Below are 23,346 nucleotides of genomic sequence, written 5' to 3'. Positions count from 1 at the left end.
AAAATTGCAGGATATAAGACTCTAGAACAGTGTTTTTCAACCGCTGTTCCGCGGCACACTAGTGTGCCGCGAGATGTTGCCTGGTGTGCCGCAGGGCCGCCGGGCCCGGAGCTGACAGGGGGCCCGAGGCAGGGGCGCCAGTAGCTCGCCAAGGCAAAGTGAGTCGATCACCCAGGACTCACTTTGTCTTGGCGATCTAATCTATGGAGCCGATAAGTCTTCTTCTCCCCGACGTCAATTCTACAGTCGGAGAGGAAGTTCGGGCCAGCCAATCGCTGCCTGGTTCGGGCCAGCCAATCGCTGCCTGGCTGGGCGGAACTTCCTCTCCAATTGCAGAATTGAAGTCAGGGAGAGCATGCGTCGGCGTCGGCTTTGGGGCCTGTTATCCATTGGTGGGTCCTGTTCCCCGATGGCAGCGGCAGTGGCAGTGGCTTGGGGAACGGCAGGGAGAAAGAAAGAAAGGGGGCAGGCAGGGAAACAGAAGGAAAGAAGAGAAACAGAAAAAAAGAAAGAAAGGTCAGGGAGAGAGGAAGAAAAAGTTGGGGGAGGGAATGAGGTGTGGAGGAGAGAAAGCATACAGGCTGATAGAAGGGAAGAAAGATTGGATGCACAGTCAGAAGAAGAAAGTGCAACCAGAAATCACCAGACAAGGTAGGAAAAATGATTTTATTTTAAATTTAGCAAAGTGGAGGCAGTATTACCACAGTTTTCAAAGGAATTTGCCCAAATAACTTAATAGTTAACTGGGTAAATTCCCAGAGATGAAAACTTCCCTTCACTTACTATGCACAGTTCTGAATTTATATCTGCTGTCTATATTTTACAATATGGTCACCTTTTACTAAACCGCAATAGTGGTTTTTAGCGCAGGGAGCCTATGAGCGTCAAGAGCAGCGCTGGACATTCAGCGCAGCTCCCTGCGCTAAAAACTGCTATTGTGGTTTAATAAAAAGGATGGAGGGTATATTTGTCTATTTTTGTATGCTATAAAAACCAAATACAGAGAGAGACTGAGAGCTGTTGACGAAGAGCTACGTGTGTGTCTTTCTTCGATTCCAGCCAGAATATCAGCTTTGTGTTCAGCCAAACAGGCCCAGGTTTCGCACTGAATAAAGTATTTTATAATTTTTATTTCATAATAAAGTAATTATAAAATACTTTCTTTGTGTTTATTTGATTCCTATTCAAGAGAATTACTTTATATATAGTCAATATAGGCAGAGAGTTAAATTTTTTAACATTTTCTTATGGTGGTGTGCCTCGTGATTTTTTTCATGAAACAAGTGTGCCTTTGCCCAAAAAAGGTTGAAAAACACTGCTCTAGAAGACTATAAATATATAAAAGAGGTTCTGAATATATGGAATAATGAGGATTTAATTATTAGAGATGTGCTATAAATTTCCTCATTGAAATACAGAAAAATATTTGCCAATGTTAGATGTATGAACTACATTCTATAGGCATTTCATTTGTTTGGGGCTTAGTGGGATCAAAATCTGTGGTGTCAGAGGGAACTTTATACAGAATCATGTGACATCATTTATAGACCCTTTAATTGATCTGGCACTGTCCGTGTGAAGGGCAATTTGTAATCTACGTGCCCATATTTATGCACCTCTACCATCTTTAACCCTTTCTCCTCCCATCTTTTATGTTTATGATTATTAAAATTTGATATACTGTCAAACTTCAACAGATCATGGTGGTTTTTTAGACAGTCAATTCCATCTGGGGGAAGGCCTCCAAATGAATCAGTAGTGTCAAATAAAACCTATTTTAATTCCACAATAACTTCTTAACTACCTCCTAAATTTTCAGAGTCAGTTTTAATGATAGGATTATCAGTCAAACAATTAATTTTATCTCCTCTATCCATCTTTCAGGGGAACCCCCACAATGGGTTTGACATATGCTCTCCAGATTCAAGCAAGCTTAATGCTCATAATGTAATTTGTATAGTGCATATCTGGGAAATCTTCCAAAGTAGTTGAATAAAATTCTGTAGTAAGCAATCTAATGGTAGGACATAATTAAAAGCAAAGCCCCTGATTTCTGAAGTCAGCAACAAATTCTACAGTATGTTATGCTGAATAGATGCTGTATACAAAGCCTTTTCTGCTCATCTTACTTGTAGAAGTAAGGGCTTTGAATACTGCCCATGGTGTCAACAGATAAATGCAAATACGTTGGTTTTTTGTTTAAATGGCATGCATACTTTCACCAGTGGATTCTGGAAGCATTCCTGGGGAAAGGAGAGGCATACATGTATGTTCAGTTATTTAAACGTGTTGTTTCTAGTTGAAGATTACCAGTAGAGAATAACATATATACTCAAATATAAACAGAGATATTTGGACCCCAAAAAAAGGCCCCAAAATGGGGGTCTCTTTATATTCAGATCAGCACCCACCCACCCCTCTCCCACACCTGTTGCAGGCCTTCCTTGTGCAGAGCCGATGTCTAAAATGGCTTCCACGAGTTCTCAAGGCAATCTTGCAAGACCATGGGAACTCACAAGGTTGCTGCGAGAACTTGGAGCAGCCATTTCAGATAGCGACTCTGCACGGGGCAGGAGCGTAAAAAGATCACTCTTGCCCCAGTTCAGCGCTGGAGCACCAGGCCTTTAAAGGTAGGATTTTTTTTTTTTAAGTCTGGGAGGAGGAGGGGGTATGTTGATTGCTGTGTCGTAAGCTTGGGTTGGTGGCTTGGAAATGCATTATGAAATATTGGACTAAGTGAGCCCCAGGGGTATTGGCATCAACTGGCCTGCTGGGAAGCGAGGGATGTAAGGGGATCCAGGAAAGGGGGTCAGCGATATTTGCAAATTTGGGACCCATATTTGCAACAGTTAGATCCTAAAGACCGTAGTCTCATTTTGAATACCCTGCGAGTGCTGTAGTCTGCGACTGGTGAGTTTTGCGCATGGGGGGGGTTACACTTGGGGTGGGTTTTTTGGATGGGGGTGTGGTGGGTGCAAGGGAGATAATACTGTAGTTAGCTTTGGGACCATGTGCTCTTCTGGGTTGGGATTATTTTGGATTGGGGTGGTAGTTTGGAGATAGGGGGAGGGGTTGGGGGGTTTGCTTCTGACCCTGAGGGGGTGTTCTGGGAGGAGGTGTAAACTCCTGGGTTATTTTGTGTTGCTGTGGAGTACGGGTTTGGGGATTATCAGAACACAGATCACCTGTAGGCTTGCTGGAGCTGGGATGCATCCTTTGGGTGAGGTGATTGGGGAGGGATGGGAGAGGTGTGTGGACGTGAGGGGAGATGTTGTACTTTGTTATGTCATGTTCTTTACTTGACGTTTTGTTTCTTGAAAATTAATACAATGTTGGTCAACACTAAAGTCATGAAGGCGGGGAGAGGAGGTGAGAGGGATCCCTCCTGTCCCGGCTCACCCCTGGGCCACCAGGGCTTATAGCAGGCCCAGGTGAGACCTTCAAGACATTGAGGGGGAGAAAGGGGGCTGGGTGTAGTACCTGACAGTGCAAGAAGGGAGGGGGACTGGGGTAGAGCCTGGCAGGGCAGAGGAGGGAGGCAGGGAGTGAAAGTGGGTGTAGCACCTGGCAGGGGATGGAGCGAGGCTGGGTGCAGTGCCTGGTAAGGCAGGAAGGAAGGGGGGTTGGGTGCAGAGCCTGGCAGGGGAGGGTGTGAGGGAAAGGGACTGGGGGCAGAGCCTGGCAGGGCATTATTTATTTAATTTTCCATTCCGTCATTTACATGGATTTATTCAGGTACTCAAGCATTTTTCCCTGTCCCAGTGGGCTCACAATCTATCTAATGTACCTGGGGCAATGTGGGGGGGGGGGTTAAGTGGCTTGCCCAGGTCACAAGGAGCAGTGTGGGTTTGAACTCACAACCTCAAAGGCTATAACTTTAATGACTGCACCACACTCTCCCCTGAATATAAACCCCCAGTTTATATTTTAGCCAACCTTTTTTCCTCCTTTTTTGGGGTGGGGGAGGTCACCTCGGTTTATATTCGGATCAGTTTATATTCAAGTATATACGGTAGATGCATTCTTTTCAGTAGCTTTCTGGTAGGCTGTGGAGTTTGCACTAAGACGATACTTTTTTGATTATTCACTTCTGTATATCAGCAGTCTGGAAATGTTACGTAAATAAAATTGAACTGCATAATGTTATATTTACCATAAAATTTTCACTGCATTTATACAGGAAAGCATAGAAAGACTAAAAGAGATGTAGCCATTAAAATCATTGACAAGATGAGATTCCCAACAAAACAAGAAAGTCAGCTTCGTAATGAAGTAGCTATCTTGCAGGTAAAACTTTTCTTTATTGAAACTCGTAGCTCAGCTTGTTATGGTATATGTTTGTACTATGACTATCTAGATATTGCTACTTTTTGTCCATCTTACTAAAGTTGCATTTCTTTCTTGTAGTTGGCATTTTCACAGAATTAACAATAGCAAATTATAAGAAAAATGAAAATAATACAGAAAAGTACAGAAAGTTCCCAACTTAATTATCTCACATAAGTTCTTATCAGTGAAGAGACATGAAGCTACCAAAACAAGAGAGAAAAATCCCTGGTAATTCTAGGTGTAGTATCACATTTTATAGTGTGCAAAATCCTTATTCCTCACAGATGGAAAGAAAATATTTAATCAACACAAAAAAGCATTTGTAATTGAGTAGGATAATAGAAAGTGAACTTTTCCCCAGCATGGCTAACAAGGCAGTTACATAGAAACTTTTTCCCCTAAATTCCCTCTACCATTACCACACAATCCTTAAACTGAAAAAAAATCATCCTTAAATATCTGTCTACATCCAGGAAGAGAGACACTCCTATTTTTAAAGAAATGTCAGAATACCAATTTTATATCCATTTCTGAAGAGAGAGATTCTTCACTGAGGAGGATTTAGTAGATATTTTATCCCAAGATGTCTTTAGGAAGGAAGGAATAGACAGATTATTAACCAAGGCCCTATTATCCATGCTGTCTTCCTCTTTATCTTGCACACATTTTCCCCAAGGTAAATAATTGAGTGTGGTCTACACAGGGAAAGTATGTGCATCCTTTTTACTTATGCATATTTTTATAAAATTACTCCCTTATGTTTACTCTCTAATGGTTTATTCGTTCAATTTGATTCTTAGGATTTGTTGATATTTGCCTAAATGTTACTGAAATATTGTTTTTATATAGTAACATAGTAAATGATGGTAGATAAATACCAGCATGATCCATTAAATTGCTTATGACGTTATCTGCCCTTAGCGATTTTGCAATGTGACAATAAAATTGCATACATAAATTACTAAATGCATCTTTTTTTTCATGCATATGCTTTGTAATATCTTGTAGAATTTGTACCACCCTGGAATTGTAAACTTGGAATGTATGTTTGAAACTCCAGAGCGGGTTTTTGTCATAATGGAAAAGCTGCATGGAGATATGCTGGAAATGATTTTGTCCAGTGAAAAAAGCAGGTTGCCAGAGCGCATCACAAAATTCATGGTCACACAGGTATTCCATCATCAACTGACTTTAGAGTAATTATTTAAAATCAAAGAGGTACATTGAAAGATTTTTAGTTTTTTGGTTTTTTTTTAATTTATTTAATCATTTTAAAGTCATAATTAAGTGCAAAATAAAATACAATCATATAATTCTATAAAAGCACTTAAATACAATTACAATTATAATCTATGACAAAAGGATTATACCACCCCCCCCCCTAATTATATCTAAGAAATACACTCAAATTGAGAATTGAAAAAGAGGAACATTGAAATTTAATGGAATATAGTAATTACAGCAATTTAACATAATTGATAGAACCAAATGGTCCATCTAGTCTGCCCAAAAAGGAAACCAAAGTTGTATATGGCAATCTTTGCTTCACATTATTATAAACAGGGACCTTTTTACTACAGTGCATTAAGCAGTAAAAATTAGCACTTGGTAACTGTTACCACATGGCTACGGGACTTACTGTGCATTAATTCATGCAGTAATTGTTTGCTAAGGCAGGGACAGGAAAGACATGGAGAATGGGTTCATTATGGATGTGGAAAACGCTTTCAGTTAATGTATGATGTTACCATGCACTGTTTGGGCTCCCAGTAGCACAGATGCACGTACCAACTCTTCAAGGAGAGGCATTGGTAGAGGGTGGTAATTCTATAAAATAGGCTCTAACATTTTGCATATATTACATGTGGCAAGTGTTTAGAATACAGTGATGCCTTGGAATCCGAACTTAATCCGTTCCAGAACCCCGTTCGAGTTCCAAAACGTTCGTGTTCCAAGACAATTTTTCCCATTGAAAATAATGGAAACTGGATTAATCCGTTCCTGGGTCCCACAAACTCAAATTTTAACAGTAAATACACTGGATTTAGGGGCAGAAACACACACATACAATGTGCAGGGTGTTCAGATTCCAAAGCAGAGTTCAGATTCTGGGGCAAAATTTACTACAAAAAAAAAGTTTGGATTCCAAAATGTTCAAGTTCTGGGGCATTCGGATTCTAAGGTATCACTGTACTAATATACATGGGTGTATATGTGCAGATAGGCACATACGAGGTCTGACAATTAAGTTCATGAACTCTTCCTAGAAAAAGTGCTGCATACCTCATTGCTGAATATCATTATGTTCGCCAGAGCACCTACTTTTCTTCCTGAAACTACTACTACTTATCATTTCTATAGCAGTGCTAGACATACGTAGCATTGTACATTAAAACATTAATGAGACAGTCCCTTCTCAGTAGAGTTTACAATCTAATCAAACAGACAGGTCAAGTAGAGGGTTAGGGATTTTCTCAGGCATGGGTGCTTTACAAGCGAGTGGGAGTTAGACTCCTATCTCAAAAAAAGTGGGCTTTTAGCCTGGATATTGAATAGTGCCAGGGATGGAGCTTGACATACTGACTCAGGCAATCTGTTCTAGGCGTATGGTACAGCAAGAGAGAAGGAATGTAGTCTGGAATTGGCAGTATAGAAGGGTACATATATGAGAGACTTGCCCGATAAAGAGTTTCCAGGGAGGAGTATAGGGAAAGATGAGAGATACTGAGGAGCTGAAGAGTAAATGCACTTGTAAGCCAAAAGAGAAGTTTGAACTGTATGTGGAAATAGGAAGCCAATGGGGAGATAGGTGATGTGAGCATAGCGATTCTGGTGGAATATAGTTGTTTGGCAGAAATGTGTACCTCTCTCAGAAAATTCACATTTAGGAAGGATTTTCTCCCCCAGAAACCTAACTGAATTTGTTAGTTTTGCTGTAAGTTAATCATGTTTATTATCCCTTTTATTATAAACGTTATATAATCTTTGTTGTTAACGAGGCTTGGAACATCACAACCAGGTATAATGTTAAAAAAGGTTTTCATTTTCTTTATTAGGTCCTGGTTGCTTTGAGGCATTTACATATTAAGAATATTGTGCACTGTGATTTAAAACCCGAAAATGTATTACTTGCATCAGCAGAATCTTTCCCTCAGGTAAGTGATTCATTGTCCTATATAGGTTTTGACAGAGAGAATTCTATTCCAAAGAATTATATAACATAACATAAATTTTTATTTATATACCGCAAAAACCTTCAGTTCTAAGCGGTTTACATAAGAGGTAAGACTGACCAAAACCAGCAAGCTACAGCATAAATTGGCAGGTCGTTAACAAAAAAATTTGCAATGAGGTAACAAACAGGTCTTTACAAGGAGGTAGAAATGGCCAGTTGACTTGTCAGGAGCAGTTAGTAGTAGAGTTTTACAGAGTGGTGGAACTGACCAGTATCTTTGTGGTACAACATAACTTGGCAGGAGTCATGTCCTAGGAGTCTTAGGAAGGACTGCTGAATTTAGAAAAGAGGTGTGATTTTTAGGACTTTCTAAAGTGCATATAAGAGGCCGATGCTCTGACCAGTTGGTTCCATTCTGGGACTCTGGATGCGGCTTGATATGATAGGAGTCTGTTGATGAATCTTTTTTTGAGTGTAGCCTTTGACTAAGGGGAAGGTGAAGAATGATTGATGGCATGTGGGTTGGCCAGGTCCGGCAAATAGGAACTGATTAGTAAGATAGTTGAGCAGTAGTACTTATACCATATTTCCCCATGTATAGGTCGTCCCCATGTATAGGCCGCAGAAAATGCCGATTTAGGTTTTAAAACTCTTAGATAAGCTGCCGCGGTATATCTAAGCATTTTAAAACCTAAAACAGCCTATACAGTAGGGCGGCCTATACATCCCTCCCCTTCCCCAGTAAATATCTTCGCCGGCTGCCTCCTGCCTCGTCGCGGCAAGCGGTGCAGGGCAGGAGCGATCTTTTCATCATCCAGCCGGCACCGCACTGCTTTCTCAATGCCTGCGTCAATTCTCATGGAATTCGTGAGTCCCACAAGAACTGGTGTATGCATTGAGGAAGCAGTGCGGGGCCAGCTGGATGCTGAAGAGATCGCTCCTGCCCTGCACCGCTGGTCGCGACAAAGTAGCCGGCAGCCATCCAGGAGGGAGCTGCAAGTATGGGGGACTCCGTGGCTGATCTTCCAATGGGGGCAGCTTATCTATGATGTTTTTAGATAGACTGCCCCATATAAGAAAGCTCACCCATTGCAGGGGATTGTAGAATCCACGTATAGGCCGTGGCCTATACATGGGGGAAATACGGTAATGCTTTGTAAAAGAGGCAGCCGAATGTGAAGAGCACTTGGCCCTCTATCCTCAGCCAGTGTAGTTTATGATAGAATGTGGATATATGGTCAGATTTTTTCAAGTTAAAGATGAGCCTCGCTTCAGTGTTTTGAATGACACTTAGTCTCCGGAAGTGTTTGCGTAGTCCTGCTAAGTATATGATGTTGCAGTAGTCAAGGATGTTAGGACTACTGCTTGGACTAGAAATGACATCAGTTCAAAGTATTTTCTTATGGATCTAAGTTTCCAGAGTGTGATGAAACCTTTGTGTACGACATGGTCCACTTGGATAGTTGTCTAGATGAACACCCAGGATTTTGATGGTGGGGAGATAGAAAAGTTGGTTCCTAGGGTTAGGGAGTCCGCTATGAAGTTAGTGGCTGTGGCAAGGAAGTATTATATTTTCTCGGTATTCAGTTTTAATTTGAAGCAGGTCATCCAGTCTTCTATGGTGGACAGGATAGAGTCTATTCTATGTATCTCTGGTGTGTCAGGTCGGTAACAGGGAGGACAGTGGTAATGTCACCAGCATAGCTATAGTGGGAGATGTTTAGACTGCTTTAGATGGTCTCCTAGGTAGATGTTGAAGAGAAGGGGTGACAATGGGGGGAGCCTTATGGAACTCCACAAATGCCTGCTCATTTATCGGATAGTGTGTCACCCACCTTAACTTGCTCTTCGAAATTTCAGGAAGCCTTGGAACCAGCTCAGTTCATTTCCTGATAGTCCATAAGCATCCAGACAAGATAGTAGCAGGTCATGGTCCACTAGGTCAAAGGCACTGCTAAGGACCAGTTGAAGTACAAGCATGTTTACTCCCTTGCTGAGTAGATTGTATAGGTCATTTATGAAGGATGTCATTACCATTTCTGTGCTGAATGACTGTTTGAAGCCTGATTGAAAATCGTGGAGCAGCTGAAATTGTTCTTTGCACTATCCCCTCCATAAATTTTATGAAGAGAGGTATTACTGCAGTGGGTCTGCAATTGTCAGGTTGAGAGGTAGGTTTTTTTCTTGTCTTTTATGATAGGCCTGATGATATGTCCTTTTCCGGTGGGGAATTTCCCTCTGTTTAATGTGTCTACTAACCAGTTATAGAGGTCAGCTAAGAACTTATCTGAGGCTTTAAATTAGTGTTTCACAAACTCTGTGTCGTGGCATACGGGTGCCTCCTGAAATTTCAGGTGTGGCGTGAGATGCTGAGAAAGAGAGGTGCCGACTGACTGTGTACGGGATGTGCCTCTTGCGGTGAGAGACACATTTTGTAGGCAATCAGCTGGTGCCAGTGCTGCCTCCTCTCTGTGCGTCTTCCCTGCCTGCACCCCCCACTGGCAGCTCAGGGCCTGTCTGAAGGGCCTTTGTGCATGCGTGGCCGTTAACGTGATGTCACACATGCACAGATGTCAACATGTCAAGCATTCATGTGACATCATTGCATCAACATCGCACACTTCGTGATGCCTCGAGCTGCGGACACTATATTTAGTGTGCTGCAGCTTGAACAAAGTTTGAGGGACACTGCTTTAGACATTAGAGCAGGTAAGCAGGGGTCTTTGGGAGAGTATGTTTGAATGTATTTTTTAAATAGAAAGTGAAATTGAGTCTCATGTGAGTGTAACGAATGAGCTCCAGTTCATGTTGGCTCGGACTGCGTGATCCCTTGGGTATGGTATGTCTGTGCATCCGATGGATTTATTTACACTGAGAGAAACTCTTACGGCTTGTATTTTTGAGCAAAAGTAGTGAGCAAGGCTTGTTAGAGAGGTTACATCTGTCAGGTGTCTAGTCTGAATAGCTCTTTTGAATAGAGACCATGCTGGTTTATTTGAAAGGAAGTTTTTGCGTTTCTCTTTCAATTTGAATTTGTATTCTCATGATTTCTCTCACCATTTCAGTTTGGTGTTTTCTCCTTTAGTCTTGTTCCAGGCATGTTCAAGATTACAACTGTTAAAAATGTGTTAAAAGTTGTCCCCTTGATTTGTTAATGTAATAGAAATCATATTGAGTCTATTAATTTATTTAAGCAAAAAGTCAGTTGAGTTCCACTAGCATTAAAGGCTGATAAATATCCAGGCAGCTTAGATGCATCAAAAATTCATTTTTTAACTAGATACAATAAAATTCTAATTTTCTGCATAGAAGCAAAGGTTGCAAACAAGTTGAAGGGAATGTTGGGAAGACCCCACACATATAAGTTGTTGGGTTAGAAACAGGTGTGCATCCACACCTCTCCCGACCACGGATTTCAGCTCCCTTACTCGTTCCCCTCGACCCTGAATAAAGTTTCATTTGAAACGTGTATGTCGGGAGAGGTGTGGATGTAGATAATAACCATGAATCTACTATGAACTAAGTAGTTATTTTTTAATTATGAAAAGTTATAAAACTATGAATAAAAAGTAAAAACAGTGAATTTTTCATAAAGAATTTATAGGCCAGTTTCAATAAAAGATTGGACTGATGGAGACCTCAGTAGCCAGTAGTATGAAATGCCTGGTTACATTCTGAAGGTCCATACAAAAATCTCTTATCTTTGTAGCCACTATATGCATAGGGGTATACATTGAGCTCTATCAATGGGAGAAGGTTTCAGCATAATTAATTAGTACTATTGTGTTTGTGGATATTTATTTGAGTACTAAAATGAGCTTTTGCACACCTAACTTTAGACATTGAGCACTTGCACCATGTCAAAGGTTGGTGTAAATGCTGGCACATAAAGTTGGAAGCTGTGCACAATGCCCACTTTTTGGTTGTGCACTACAGCATCTAGGGCAGGGGTGTCAAAGTCCCTCCTTGAGGGCCGCAATCCAGTCGGGTTTTCAGGATTTCCCCAATGAATATGTAGGAGATCTATTAGCATACAATGAAAGAAGCGCATGCAAATAGATCTCACGCATATTCATTGAGGAAATCCTGAAATCCCAACTGGATTGCGGCCCTCGAGGAGGGACTTTGACACCCCTGATCTAGGGGCTATATTTATGGAATAGCACCTAAGTGCATTTCCAAATAACTACAAATTACCACCAATTAATGCCACTTAAGGGCTATTATTGATACTTAATGCCAGTGGCGTATCTAACACATGTGACACCAGGGCTCATTAGTTTTTTACACAACCCTCCTCCCCCCACATCTGTATGAAAAATATGATTTTTTAGTAGCAACAAGAGTGCCTAGGAAAAGGCAGCATCTTATATACTGCAGTGAGCAGTAGAGCATCAATACACCCATTGTAAAACTAAACAAGCCAGACTAGTACAGTTCCATCCTAACATGTCTTTTGAATACACAGAAAACACCTTCCCTTAGTATGGAATATGTAATCACAAACTAATCCCGCCCCCCTTTTACAAAACTGTAGTGCGGTTTTTAGCCACGGTGGTAACAGCTCATAAAATTCTGAGATTCTGAGTGTCAGAGCTTTTACCACCATGGCCGGCGCTAAAAAACACACTATGGTTTTGTAAAAGGGAGGATAAAATAGAAATACGCAGACAAGGTTAAACTGAACCACCAAGAAACTGGACTCTGCATACAATGCAACACCACAGAAACAGTGATGCATGTCCCCTAATATTGTACAAAATATAGAAGATAGCAGATGTAAATTTGAAAAAAAACTGAGAAATGGAAACATGATGCCAGTTAAAGACCAAATAGCCCATCTAGTCTACCCATCCACAGTAATCATTATCTTTTCCTCTCTCTAAGAGATCATCACTTTACAAATTAACAAATAACCCCCCCCCCCCTTTTTATGAAGCTGCATTAGGTGTGTTTTGTTTTGTTTTTTTTATTGCAGGCCGCAGCGGTAAAAGCTCTGGCGTTCAAAGAATTCCTATGAGCATCGGAGCTAATATCGTCATGGCTGGTGATAAAAAAAGCGTAATGCACCTTCATCAAAGGGGGGGGGGGAATAAAACAGAAATGGAAAATAATATAATACCATTTTATTGCACTAATACATTTTTCAATTAGCTTTCAAAGGCCAGAACCTCTTTTCTCAGGTCAATAAAGTATACTGCTGTTATAGTATCCTGTCCTGACCTGAGGAAGGGAGTTTTGGTCTCTGAATTAGTCAAAAATGTATTAGTTAATCCAATAAAAAGATCACCTTATTTCCATTTTCTGTTTATAAATATTTATCAACAGTTATAATACTATTTTATCCTAAAGCAAAAAAATAAATAGAAATTTTTTTCTACCTTTGTCTTCTCTGGTTTCTGCTTTCCTCATCTTCTTGTCACTCTCTTCCTTTCATCCACTGTCTACCCGTTTTCTGCACCTTCTATATGGCATCTTTTCTCCTTCTATGCCTCTTCCAGAAACTATATGCCTCCCCCTTCACCCCTATAGATCTGGCATCCATCTTCTTTCCTCCCCTCCTCTAATGGTCTGGCATCTCTCTCATCTCCTTCCCGTTCCTCTCCCATACCCCTATGGCCTGGCATTTCACTCTCTCCTCTTCCTTCCCTTCCCTTTTCTTCCCTAATGTTCCTTCTCAATTTAATTTCTTCATCTTTCTATATTAAGTTCTTACTACCTTGTCATCAATTTCCTTTTTCACTGTCTACCTACAGCTTACCACCTCTTTCCCTCACCCCCTCCAATATGTCACTAATTCAGTCCTCTTCCCCTCCTTCCATCATATGCCCTCTTTCTCTACCCCTTCCATCCAGCATCTTTTCTTCTCTCTGTCCACTTCCATCCAGCGTCTGTCCTCTCTCTCCACTTCCTTTCTGCATCTGCTCCTTTCTTTCTCTTTCCTCCCCACTTCCATCCAGCATAGACTCCCCCTCTACCCTCCCCACTAACATTAAATGTGTGCCCTTCCTCTCTCTCCATCCATCCATCCCTCTTCCATCAGCATCTGCCCTTTGTTTCTCCCCCCACTTTTATCAGCATCTGTCCCCTTTCTTTCCCTCCAACCCAATTCCATCCAGTATCCTTCCCTCTTCTGTCTCTCTCCCCTTTCCCTGCACACCAATTCCATCAGCACCTGCTTCCTTTCTCTCCCTCCACCACCCTTCCATACCAGTATCCTGCTCCTTTCTCTTTCAATGACTGCAGCTGACAGCTCTCCTCCAGAACAAGTAAGTGATGTCTGAGAGGGTGGACCGGCAGCCGCGGGAAGGTGCAGCAAGGTCCCGCGATGACTACATCTGCCGGTCCACCCCCTCCAACGTCACTTGTTCCAGGGAAAAGCCAGTAACCGTAGTCATCGCTGGACCTTGTTGCACATCTCCATGGCTACCGACTGCTCCAGAACAAGTAAGTGATGTCAGAGGGGGGTGGACCGGCAGCCATGGGGATGTGTAGGAAGGTCCCACGGCAGAGTAGGGCAGGAAGTTCCGGACTTGGTGTGCCAGCTGTACACCCCCTTAGGGCGTTCACCCAGGGCAGACCTCCCCCGCCCTTAGTACACCACTGCTTAATGCCAATTGGCACCTAATAAACAATTAAGTTAGGTGGACAACTAGCACTATTCTATAACTTGTGTGCCAAAATTTGTATGCTAGTCGGAAACTTGGGCACCCATCTTTATAGAATCCGGTGGTTTATGTGCAGAAATTGCTTTTTATAAAATTGCTTAGGGTACCTTACTTTGTCTTCTGTGGACAGAAGCATTTCTAGGGGTGGAGTCTGCACTTATGTGCATCTTTGTAAAATACACAGATATGTGCATAATGTAATGAAGCAAATTTACATATGTCCAAGTGTCAAGAGTAAATTTGTGCAGGTATTTTCTGTGGGGAATTTTGTAAATGGAATTATCCAAGGACAACCAGTTATATATTCTCTCATATGAGTGGCAACCATGGAACCTGGTACAACAATGAAAAAGTGTACTGTCACTTTAAATTTTACTACCACACACATGCTGGTGCCTTCCTGCCCGACATCTGCTCATGGGACCTGCAGTTCTTAGTTTTCTGGGGAACTGAGAAGTTATGCTTTCAGAATTCTCTTCAGCACATCAAACTTTTGCCTTTTGGAAATCTTCCCTTTATTTTTTTCTTCAGTTATCATTATTAGTTTTCTTTCTTTTCTTCCTGTTTAGTCGAAGTTTCTTTGATTTTTGTCAATCTTTCGTTTTTGGGCCTTTAGGCCCTCCAAAACTCGTTCTGGGAGCCTGAAACCTTTTTCCGGTTGACTTTTACTCGAGCTTCCCGGGCCATTAAGCCCTTTGACTCTGTCGGCAGTTTTCCTCTCAATGTCCAAAGCACCTAACAACTTCAAACAGTGCACTTGATGTAATAGACCATTTCAGTCACTGATTCACACAGCTGGTATGTCCAGTGTCTTGGTCCTGACCATCAAGACATTTCCTATATCCTCTGCTCTCCCATGTGGAAGAGGTTGCTTAAGGCCTGGAAACTTCAGTTTGAAAAGCTTTTCAGTACCACTTCAGGGACATCGACCATACCTAGGGATTCCGATCACAAAGCTTAACCTCGATGTACTTCAACACAAATACATCACCGCCTGTGTTGCTGATGCAGTGTAAAATTCCATATCTTCATCATCAGTGCTACCGTTATCAAGATGACCGATCACCATCTCTTCAGCCAGTGTCTCCTCACAGGTGCCCGTCTGCATCGAGGTCCCTGATGCCTCAACACCCAGTACAAGCACCCACTGTACTTTTGCCAGTATTGGTACCGGCGCCATTGATACAAGATCAGCACAGTGTAGTTCCAATAAAAGCTTGCTTGGTTACTGCTGTTGCAGCCTGCATAGGTTCCTGCACCATCTGTACCAGCCTTAACACAGTCCAAGGATGTGTCGACACATTCCAGGCACCACTCCAGGACCCCTCGGTATCAACACCTAGAAGGCACTTGATGCATGCATCATCTTCCAGGGAGTGTTGTATGCCTGCTTCTCCTTATGGTCCTTGTGTTCTTGATGCTCTCCTTGAAGGTCTTCTTGACACTCTCCTTCATGATCTACTGCAAGAGATTACTTTGATGAAACTGATTCTGATCTGTCACCACGTTCCAATGTTGACCTTCCTGAATTCTCTATAGATGAATCGTATGGGATACCGTCTAATCCTTCTCCACCTCCTCTACATTGCTGATCTCCACCCGAGATCTTTCACAAACTTTGTGTAACAAATGGGACAAGAACTCCCTATCAACATGGAGTCTGAGGAGGAGCCTCGAGCAGAACAAAGGCACTCTCCTCCATCCCAATCTACACTTATTAGCACTCATACCATATCTTTCTCTGACCAAATAGACACTTTCACTTTATCTGCACCAGTTTCAGCTATCATTAAAACTTCCAGAAAATCTTCCACACAAGAGTTGCAACAAATTCAAATGGACTCATTTCACTGTTTGGTGTAACCATCACTCGTTAAATCCTATCACTTGTTCTCTACTATCTGTACTGGACTACCACCTTAATCTTTTCAATTCTGGCCTCAAGACAACTTCAGTACAAGTTCATCTCAGTGCCATCAGTGCATTTCATTCTCCTTTGGAAAGAAAACCACTCTCAGTTCATTCCTTTGTATCCAGGTTCATGTAAGACCTTTATCACACCAAGCCTCCTCTCAAGCCTCCAGCCGTTGCTTGGGACCTTAATGTTATACTAACCATGATAATGACATCTCCCTTTGAACCACTCTTGACTTCTACACTAAAACATCTTACTTGGGAAGGTGGCCTCCCTCATAACCATTATGTCAGCACACCGGGTCAGTGAGTTTCAGTCACTTATAGCGTATCCATCCTATACAAGATTCTACCATGACAGGATTGTACTCCACACTCATCCAAAGTTCTTCCCAAAAGTCATCTAAATTCCACCTCAGTCATTCCATAGTTCTACCTGTCGTCTTTCCAAGGCTTTCTTTACACCTTGGACTGTAATCGTGCTCTTGCTTTCTATTTAGATAACACCAAACCTCATAAAGCTTCAGTTCTGTCATCAAGAGAACCATGTTGGCTTACAGACTGTATCTCCTTTGTATATACTCTGCCTGGGCCTTCTCCGAGAGCAGCAGGTATATATTTTCACAACCCACCTACCTCCCCTAGTTGGCTTCTTACCTTTCTTACTGAATTGCAGGTCCCATGAGCTGACAATGGGAAGGCACCAGCTGTGCTAAAATTTAAAGTGACAGTACACTTTTTCATTGTCTGTACTGGGTTCTGTGAATGACGTCACCCATTTGTGAGAATTTATACCTGGTGTCTTCAGAGAATACCTGCTACAGGTGAATAACTTTGCTATATGCACATACTTTCCCTGTTAAAATTAGTGTAATTTATGTACTTTCTTATTCTGACCATATGAGTCAACCTGTAATAAAATTGCCCTGTTCTGTAAAGTAGAAAATATCCGAAGAATTTTCACTGTTGCATACAAACATGCTTTATTAGGGACTGGGACAGAGAACAGTAAACATTAACCCCCGAATTCTATATATGCCACTCAAATCTGGATGTGCATCCTATTATGCATGCAATTTAATCGACCAGCGAGCCAATTAGTGCAAATAATTGGGCACTTGCAATCATAGAAATAGAAAATGATGCCAGTAAAGGCCATTTAGCCCATCCAGTCTGTTCATCCATGTCATCTGCCATCTCTTACTCTCCCTAAGAGATCCCACATTTTCTTGAATTCAGATACGGTCTTCGTCTCTGCTACCTCCACTGGGAGGCTGTTGCACACATCTCCCTCCCTTGCTGTGAAAAAGTATTACTTTTGAGTCTATCCTCCTTCAACTTCATTCTGTGCCCTCTCATTCCTGATCGTCTTTTCAGTTGAAAGAGACCTGCCTCCTGTGCATTTATGCTGTGGAGATATTTAAGTGTCTCAATCATATCTTATCTCAACTCATCTATCTTCCAAAGTATACATATTGAGGTCTATGAGAGTCTCCTATATGCTTTATGATGACCACTGACCATTTTAATAGCTGCCCTTTGGACTGACTCCATCCTGCTATATCTTTTTGAAGGTGTGGTCTCCAGAACTGTGCATAGTTCTCTAAATGGGGCCTTACCACAGACTTATAAATAGGTACTATCACCTCCTTTTTCCTGCTGGCCTCTCCCTATGCATCCAAACATTCTTCTGACTTTTGGTGCCCCTCTTTCTACCTGTTTAACCACCTTAAGATAATCAGAAATGATAACCCCACAAGTTTCGCTCTTCTTTTGAGTACAGAAGTAATTCTCCTAAATGGTACTGCTCCCTTGGGTTTCTGTAGCCCATGTGCATTGCTCCGTGTAATGAATTATTGGCTTTAATTGGCAGTAATTTGAGTTTGTGTGTATGTTTATAGTTGCTATTCTATAAAAAATGTGCATGTGAATCAGTGTTGCTCTGAAAAGAGGGCATGGCCATGGGAGGGGCACGGGCAGGTCAGGAGAGTTTCTGGAATTTGCATGCAGTGTTACAGAATAAGGTATATCCATGCCTAATTTAGGTAGGAAGATTCCTTTATGAAATACTAGTGTAACCTAGTATCAATGCACCTTACATTTATGCGCCCACAGTTACCAGCCATGAAGATGGATTCTGTAAGTTAGACACAGAACTGGGAGTCTTACCCAAGCTCCACTCATGTATTGACATGCAATGCCACTTACATGCGCCTTTACAGTATAATGCATACTGGCATGCATTAGTGCCAATATTGTGCCAGTTCATGTACATAAGGGGCATGTAAAATGTGGACACTCAGGGTAATTTTATCAAGTTTTTCTGCTTGTCAAGTTTATTTTACTCACAGGAAAGGGCTTTTGTAAAAATCTTTGGCAACATATGTGGGTAAAAATTATTCCCTGGATTCTATATAGGTCACCCAAAGTTGGGCACGCAGGGCATCTGCACTTGCAAATTAATGAGGTAACGAGGTGTCAGCAATCAATAACTGGAGTTAATTAGCATCAATTTGGATTTGCAGGCTTTTCTGGCCTAGTTGCTATTCTAGAACATGTGTGCCTAAATGTTATAGCACACAGCTTGAATGGGGATGTGGTCACGGGGCAGATGGGTGGATTAGGGGCATTAAATAGAAACTGACCGGGTAAGACCTGGATCATCCAAGCCTCAGCCGAGCGGTTGAATGAGGCATGGAGGGGTAGAGGGGTGTCTGCATCAAAATGAAAAAGGTCCAGTACAGGTGGTTAAACAGCCTGTTAGCCCTCCATGCTTTATTCACTAATAAAGTTCAAAAGAAAACATAAAAATAACTTTTCAATTTCAAGTCCTGGAACCTGCCACCTGCTTGCACTACATGGACAGGTTCCCCACAGTTCTCCTGTGATTATGAAAATTCAGAAGCAGTTATTCTTAACTCTTCTGTTACCCTTAATTACATCAGAAGCAGTTATTCTTAACTCTTCTGTTATCAGAAGCAGTAATTCCTGGTCCTTCTGGTATTAATTCAATCAGAGGCAATGATTATTAACTCTTCTGGTATTTTTAGTTTTGTGAGGCAACACCACCTTATCAGAAACAGCATTTTTACTTTCCCCAAACTCTACTCTGTAATCATGCTCTCAAATAAGCATGACTCCTCGGGTTTCATTTCAACATCATTTGCAAGCATTTCTGTATCAGATTCATTATTACCTTCAGAAGAATAATTAGAAGTTTCAGTCCTGAGGTTTACTTCTTGCTTTCTGTGGGGAATGCTGGCTTCTGTCTCCTGAATCCTGACTAGCACAGGTCTGCCTCTCTCCTAGGATTCAGGTATTCTGTAAGCTTTGGCTTTAGCTGTCACTGCCTCTACCTGCTTTGGCCTAGAGACCACCCCCTTTTCCCTAGCTTGGGCTGATTGCCCCTCAAAACACCTGTGGTTCTCTGGTGCTTTGCTAATGAGCCTGGAAAGCTTCCCTACTCATTAACCCTGTCCCCAGCAGAGCTGATTGAAGGAGCTAATCCCTTTGTGGCTTTTGCTATCACCTGCCCAGTGCATGCTGGTCATTGTAGTTCTTTGCTTTTAGCATTCCCTACATTAGAACTAGGCAAGTATAATCGGTCCCTTTTAGGTTGCCTTTCACTGGGGATAAATTCTGCACAGCAGTTTCCCTAACCTGCCTGCTTCTAGGGGTAGGTTTAGGGATAGTTTTAGAGCACTGCAGGGTTTCTTCAAGCACAAAGCATAGAAAACATAGAAAAATGAAGGTAGATAAAGACCATAAGGCCTATCTAGTATGCCTAACCATGCCATCTAGTATCCCTTCCTCTCCCTTATTAGAGATCCAACACACTTATCCCAAGCTTTGTTGAATTCAGATACACTTTTTGTCTGTACCACCTCCACCTGAAGGCTGTTCCACACATTCACCACCCTTTCTGTAAAAAAAATAATGCTTTTGCCACCCTTTCTGTGAAAAAGTATTTTTCTGTGAAAAAGTATTTTTATTAATTTTATATGATATATTAACAAGATATACAAGATAAACAGATATTACCATATTTTTTTCCTCCATAAGACACACCTGACCATAAGACGCATCCTAGATTTAGAGTAGGAAAACAAGTAAAAAAAACATTCTGAAACAAATTTTATACTAACATATACCAGGCTCTGCAGCCAGTCTCCTCACTCCCTGCCAGGCTTTGCATCCAACCCCACATTCCTTGCCAGGCTCTGCACTTTGTCCCCCTTCCTCTACTAATTGTAATGCAATTTTTTCCTTTTATTTTTCATATGCATACAGCAGATATAAATTCTCAAACTGACACATTTCGATCACTAAATTGAAAATAAAATCATTTTTCCTAACTTTGTTGTTTGGTGATTTAATTAATTTCTGGTTGGACTTCTTTCTCACTGTGCATCCAGCATTTCTTTCACAATCCAGCCCCATGCCCTTTGGGTCTAGGTCTCTGTCTCTAGCTGTCTTTCTTCTGCTTACAACCCCCATCCCATCCCCATGTCCAGCATTTGTTCTCCTTTCTTCCAGGTCTTTCTCTGTTTCTCTCTCCTTCCTTCCTCCCTCCCTGGTCCAGAATCATTACACCTCTCTGCAGTCTCTTTATCTCTCTCTTCCCTCTATACACTCCCAAGTCCAACATCTGTCCCCCTCTCTTCTGCCTCCCTTTTGTTTCAGGTTTCTCCCTCTCTATATCATCCTTACGCTAACATTTTGAGTGTTTACTCTTTTTACCCCCTCTAGTCCAGCATCTGCCTTGTGTTCAAGTCTGTTTTCCTGCCCTTCCTCAAGGTCCTTCGGAAGCCTCCTCTCACCCCCCCCCCCCCTTCCCGGTGTCCCGCCAGTTTGCTATCCTCCTGCTCCTGCTCTCTCCTTCCCTGTCATATCTAGAGAGATGCACTCTCCTCCTGCTCTCTCCTTCCCTGTAATCTCTAGGGGGATGCGCTCTTGCTCTCCTCCTACTCTCTTCTTCCCTGTAATCTCTAGAGGGATGCGCTCTCACTCTCCTCCTACTTTCTTCTTCCCTGTGATCTCTAAATGAGGCATTCTTACTCCCTCTTCCTTCTTTCTTTTCCTGTGATCTCTAAAGTGAGGCACTTTTACTGCCCTCTGATCACTAGAAATGCGACGGGCGGGGCCTTACCTCCAAGGTGCTTCCTGACCCAGCGAGAGAGGTTGTTTTCCACCTGTGACCATCGTTGACCTAATTACGGCAGCCTACACAGCGAACTTAGCAGGCTGCCATTGGCCTCCAAAGCACATTGCCTCTGCCATGGTCCTGCCCCTCTTTTTCAAACTATTATTTCTTTTAAGGTCTCCAATGTTGCTAATCCTGGCACCAGACTTCAGACTGGGGGTCTCATCCTATATTCAGGTCATCACCTGACCCCCCCTCCCAGACTGGATGCAGGCCTTTGGTAGGCCGGGACAGGAGGGATCCCTCCCATCCTGGCCAATGTTAACAATTTTTTTTTTTATCCCCCTCCTCCCGCGTACTTTTTCTCATATCCCTGGTGGTCCAGCAGTGTATGGGCAGGAGCAAGCTTTCCACGCTCCAGCCCTGCGCCCCTCCTTCCGATCTCAGGGCCAGCAGCATACAGGTACACAGGAGTAAGCTTCAAAGCTTCTGCCTGGCCCTGCGCCATTCCCTGAATGGCTGCCGCCAGTTCTTGCGGGACTTGCGGCAGCCATTCAACGAGCAGCTCAGGGCCAGGTGGGAGCTTGAGAAGCTCGCTCCTGTGTACCTGTGCGCTGCAAGATTGGAAGGAGGGGCGCTCCTGCCCATACACCGCTGGACCACCAGGAATACGAGAAAAGGTACACGGGGGAGAGGGGTAAAAAAATTGCTCGTATCGGCCAGGACAGGAGACGGAAGGGATGCCTCCTGTCCCGGCCTACTACTAGAGGAGGAAGAGGGTACAAGGCAGGAAGGTGGGACATGGTGCAGAGCCTGGCAAGTAGTGAGGGGGGCTGGGTGCAGAACCTGGCAAGGAGGGGGGCTGAGTGCAAATCCTGGCAGGGGTGGGTGTGAGGCAGGGACACGGGTGCAGATCCTGGTAGGGCATGGCACTTGAATATTAATCCCCTGTCTTATATTTGAGTCAACCATTTTGTGGGGGTGGGTGGGGGGGTTTTGACTTATATGCAGATCGACTTATATTCGAGTATATACTGTAAGTGTGTTTGTGTGAAACATGAGCTTCCATGTTTTTTAGCGGCTTTTTCAGTGTTGGATGTATATGATACAGACATACCCACATTTCATCTTCAAAGCATTGAAGCCTTTCTCTTTTTTTTTTTTTTGCATTTAATGTTAGTGAAGAAAACCCTAATTTGCATAGGTATGATCTATAGGTATGATGTAGAAAACTAAGGTGCTAGACGTTTTAAAAAAATAATAAAGGAAAAGCTTAGTTCACTCATTCACAGTAAAATGCTCACAGAAAGGGGGGGAAAAACACAGGTGTGTCTCAGGGAAGAAAACAGTGACTGGGGGAAATGCAGAGGAAAACAGCAAAGGACAAGCTTGAGAGTGTCCGTCCCAGAGAGGCTGAGAAGTGGGCCCAGTTCCCTCCTCAGAGGCGCAACTACCATGCATTACACGGTCCCCTCTGTGTCCCTGCCACGTGACAGAGAAGGCGACCTGGAGCTGATTGGCGATGTGTGGGCACATGCTGCCTCACACTCCCACCTACCAGTTCATCTTTCACACGTTACCTCGCTCATCTCACCTTTGCTTCTCTCATGCATTCTTAAGCCTCACCAAACTTCTCTTGCATCCTTCCCAAACCTCGTCTCTAAAGTACTTACCCACAACAGTTCATAGTGCACTTAGCCACTTGTTACGGCACTAGTGTTCTGTGGCATATCCGTGGCGTATCTGGAGGACAAAGGGATTGAGGGGTACAGATAGGAGTAGAGGTAGGTTATAGGGATAGGATTAGAGGACTAGAGACAATTACATGATTAGTCAGGGACACTGTTCAGGCAACTAGGCCTGAAGGGCCGCCGCGGGTGCGGACCGCTGAGCAAGATGGACCTCTGGTCTGCCTCAGCGGAGGCAACTTCTTATGTTTTTATGTTCTTATTTAGACCAGGGGTGTCCAACCTGGGGCCCGAGGGCCGAATGCGACCCCCTGAAGTATTTTGTGCGGCCCTGGTCGAGAGCGATGCAGTGTTTTCCTCTGCTGCCCCCGGGTGTTTACCATCTTGCCGGCTCCCTCCTGTGTCTTGCTGCAGCGTTTGAAAGTTTGG

The 23,346-nt window shown here is 42.8% G+C and overlaps 1 protein-coding gene across 5 annotated transcripts in view; it reads left to right on the top strand.

The window, feature by feature from the left end:
- Window positions 1-23,346, top strand: part of PRKD3 (protein kinase D3) — a 213,384-nt gene that overhangs the window by 176,724 nt on the left and 13,314 nt on the right. For all 5 annotated transcript variants that reach the window (XM_033937717.1, XM_033937718.1, XM_033937720.1 and 2 more), the window contains 3 exons: window positions 4,181-4,287; window positions 5,338-5,499; window positions 7,386-7,484. In XM_033937717.1, coding sequence (XP_033793608.1) covers window positions 4,181-4,287; window positions 5,338-5,499; window positions 7,386-7,484 — 368 coding nt within the window. The remainder of the gene's footprint in view (window positions 1-4,180; window positions 4,288-5,337; window positions 5,500-7,385; window positions 7,485-23,346) is intronic.

This window comes from Geotrypetes seraphini, chromosome 3 (assembly GCF_902459505.1).
Source record: "Geotrypetes seraphini chromosome 3, aGeoSer1.1, whole genome shotgun sequence".
In the NCBI taxonomy this organism is placed as follows: domain Eukaryota; kingdom Metazoa; phylum Chordata; class Amphibia; order Gymnophiona; family Dermophiidae; genus Geotrypetes; species Geotrypetes seraphini.
The sequence above is the reverse complement of the archived record's forward strand: the minus strand, read 5'-3'. Positions and strand labels throughout refer to the sequence as shown.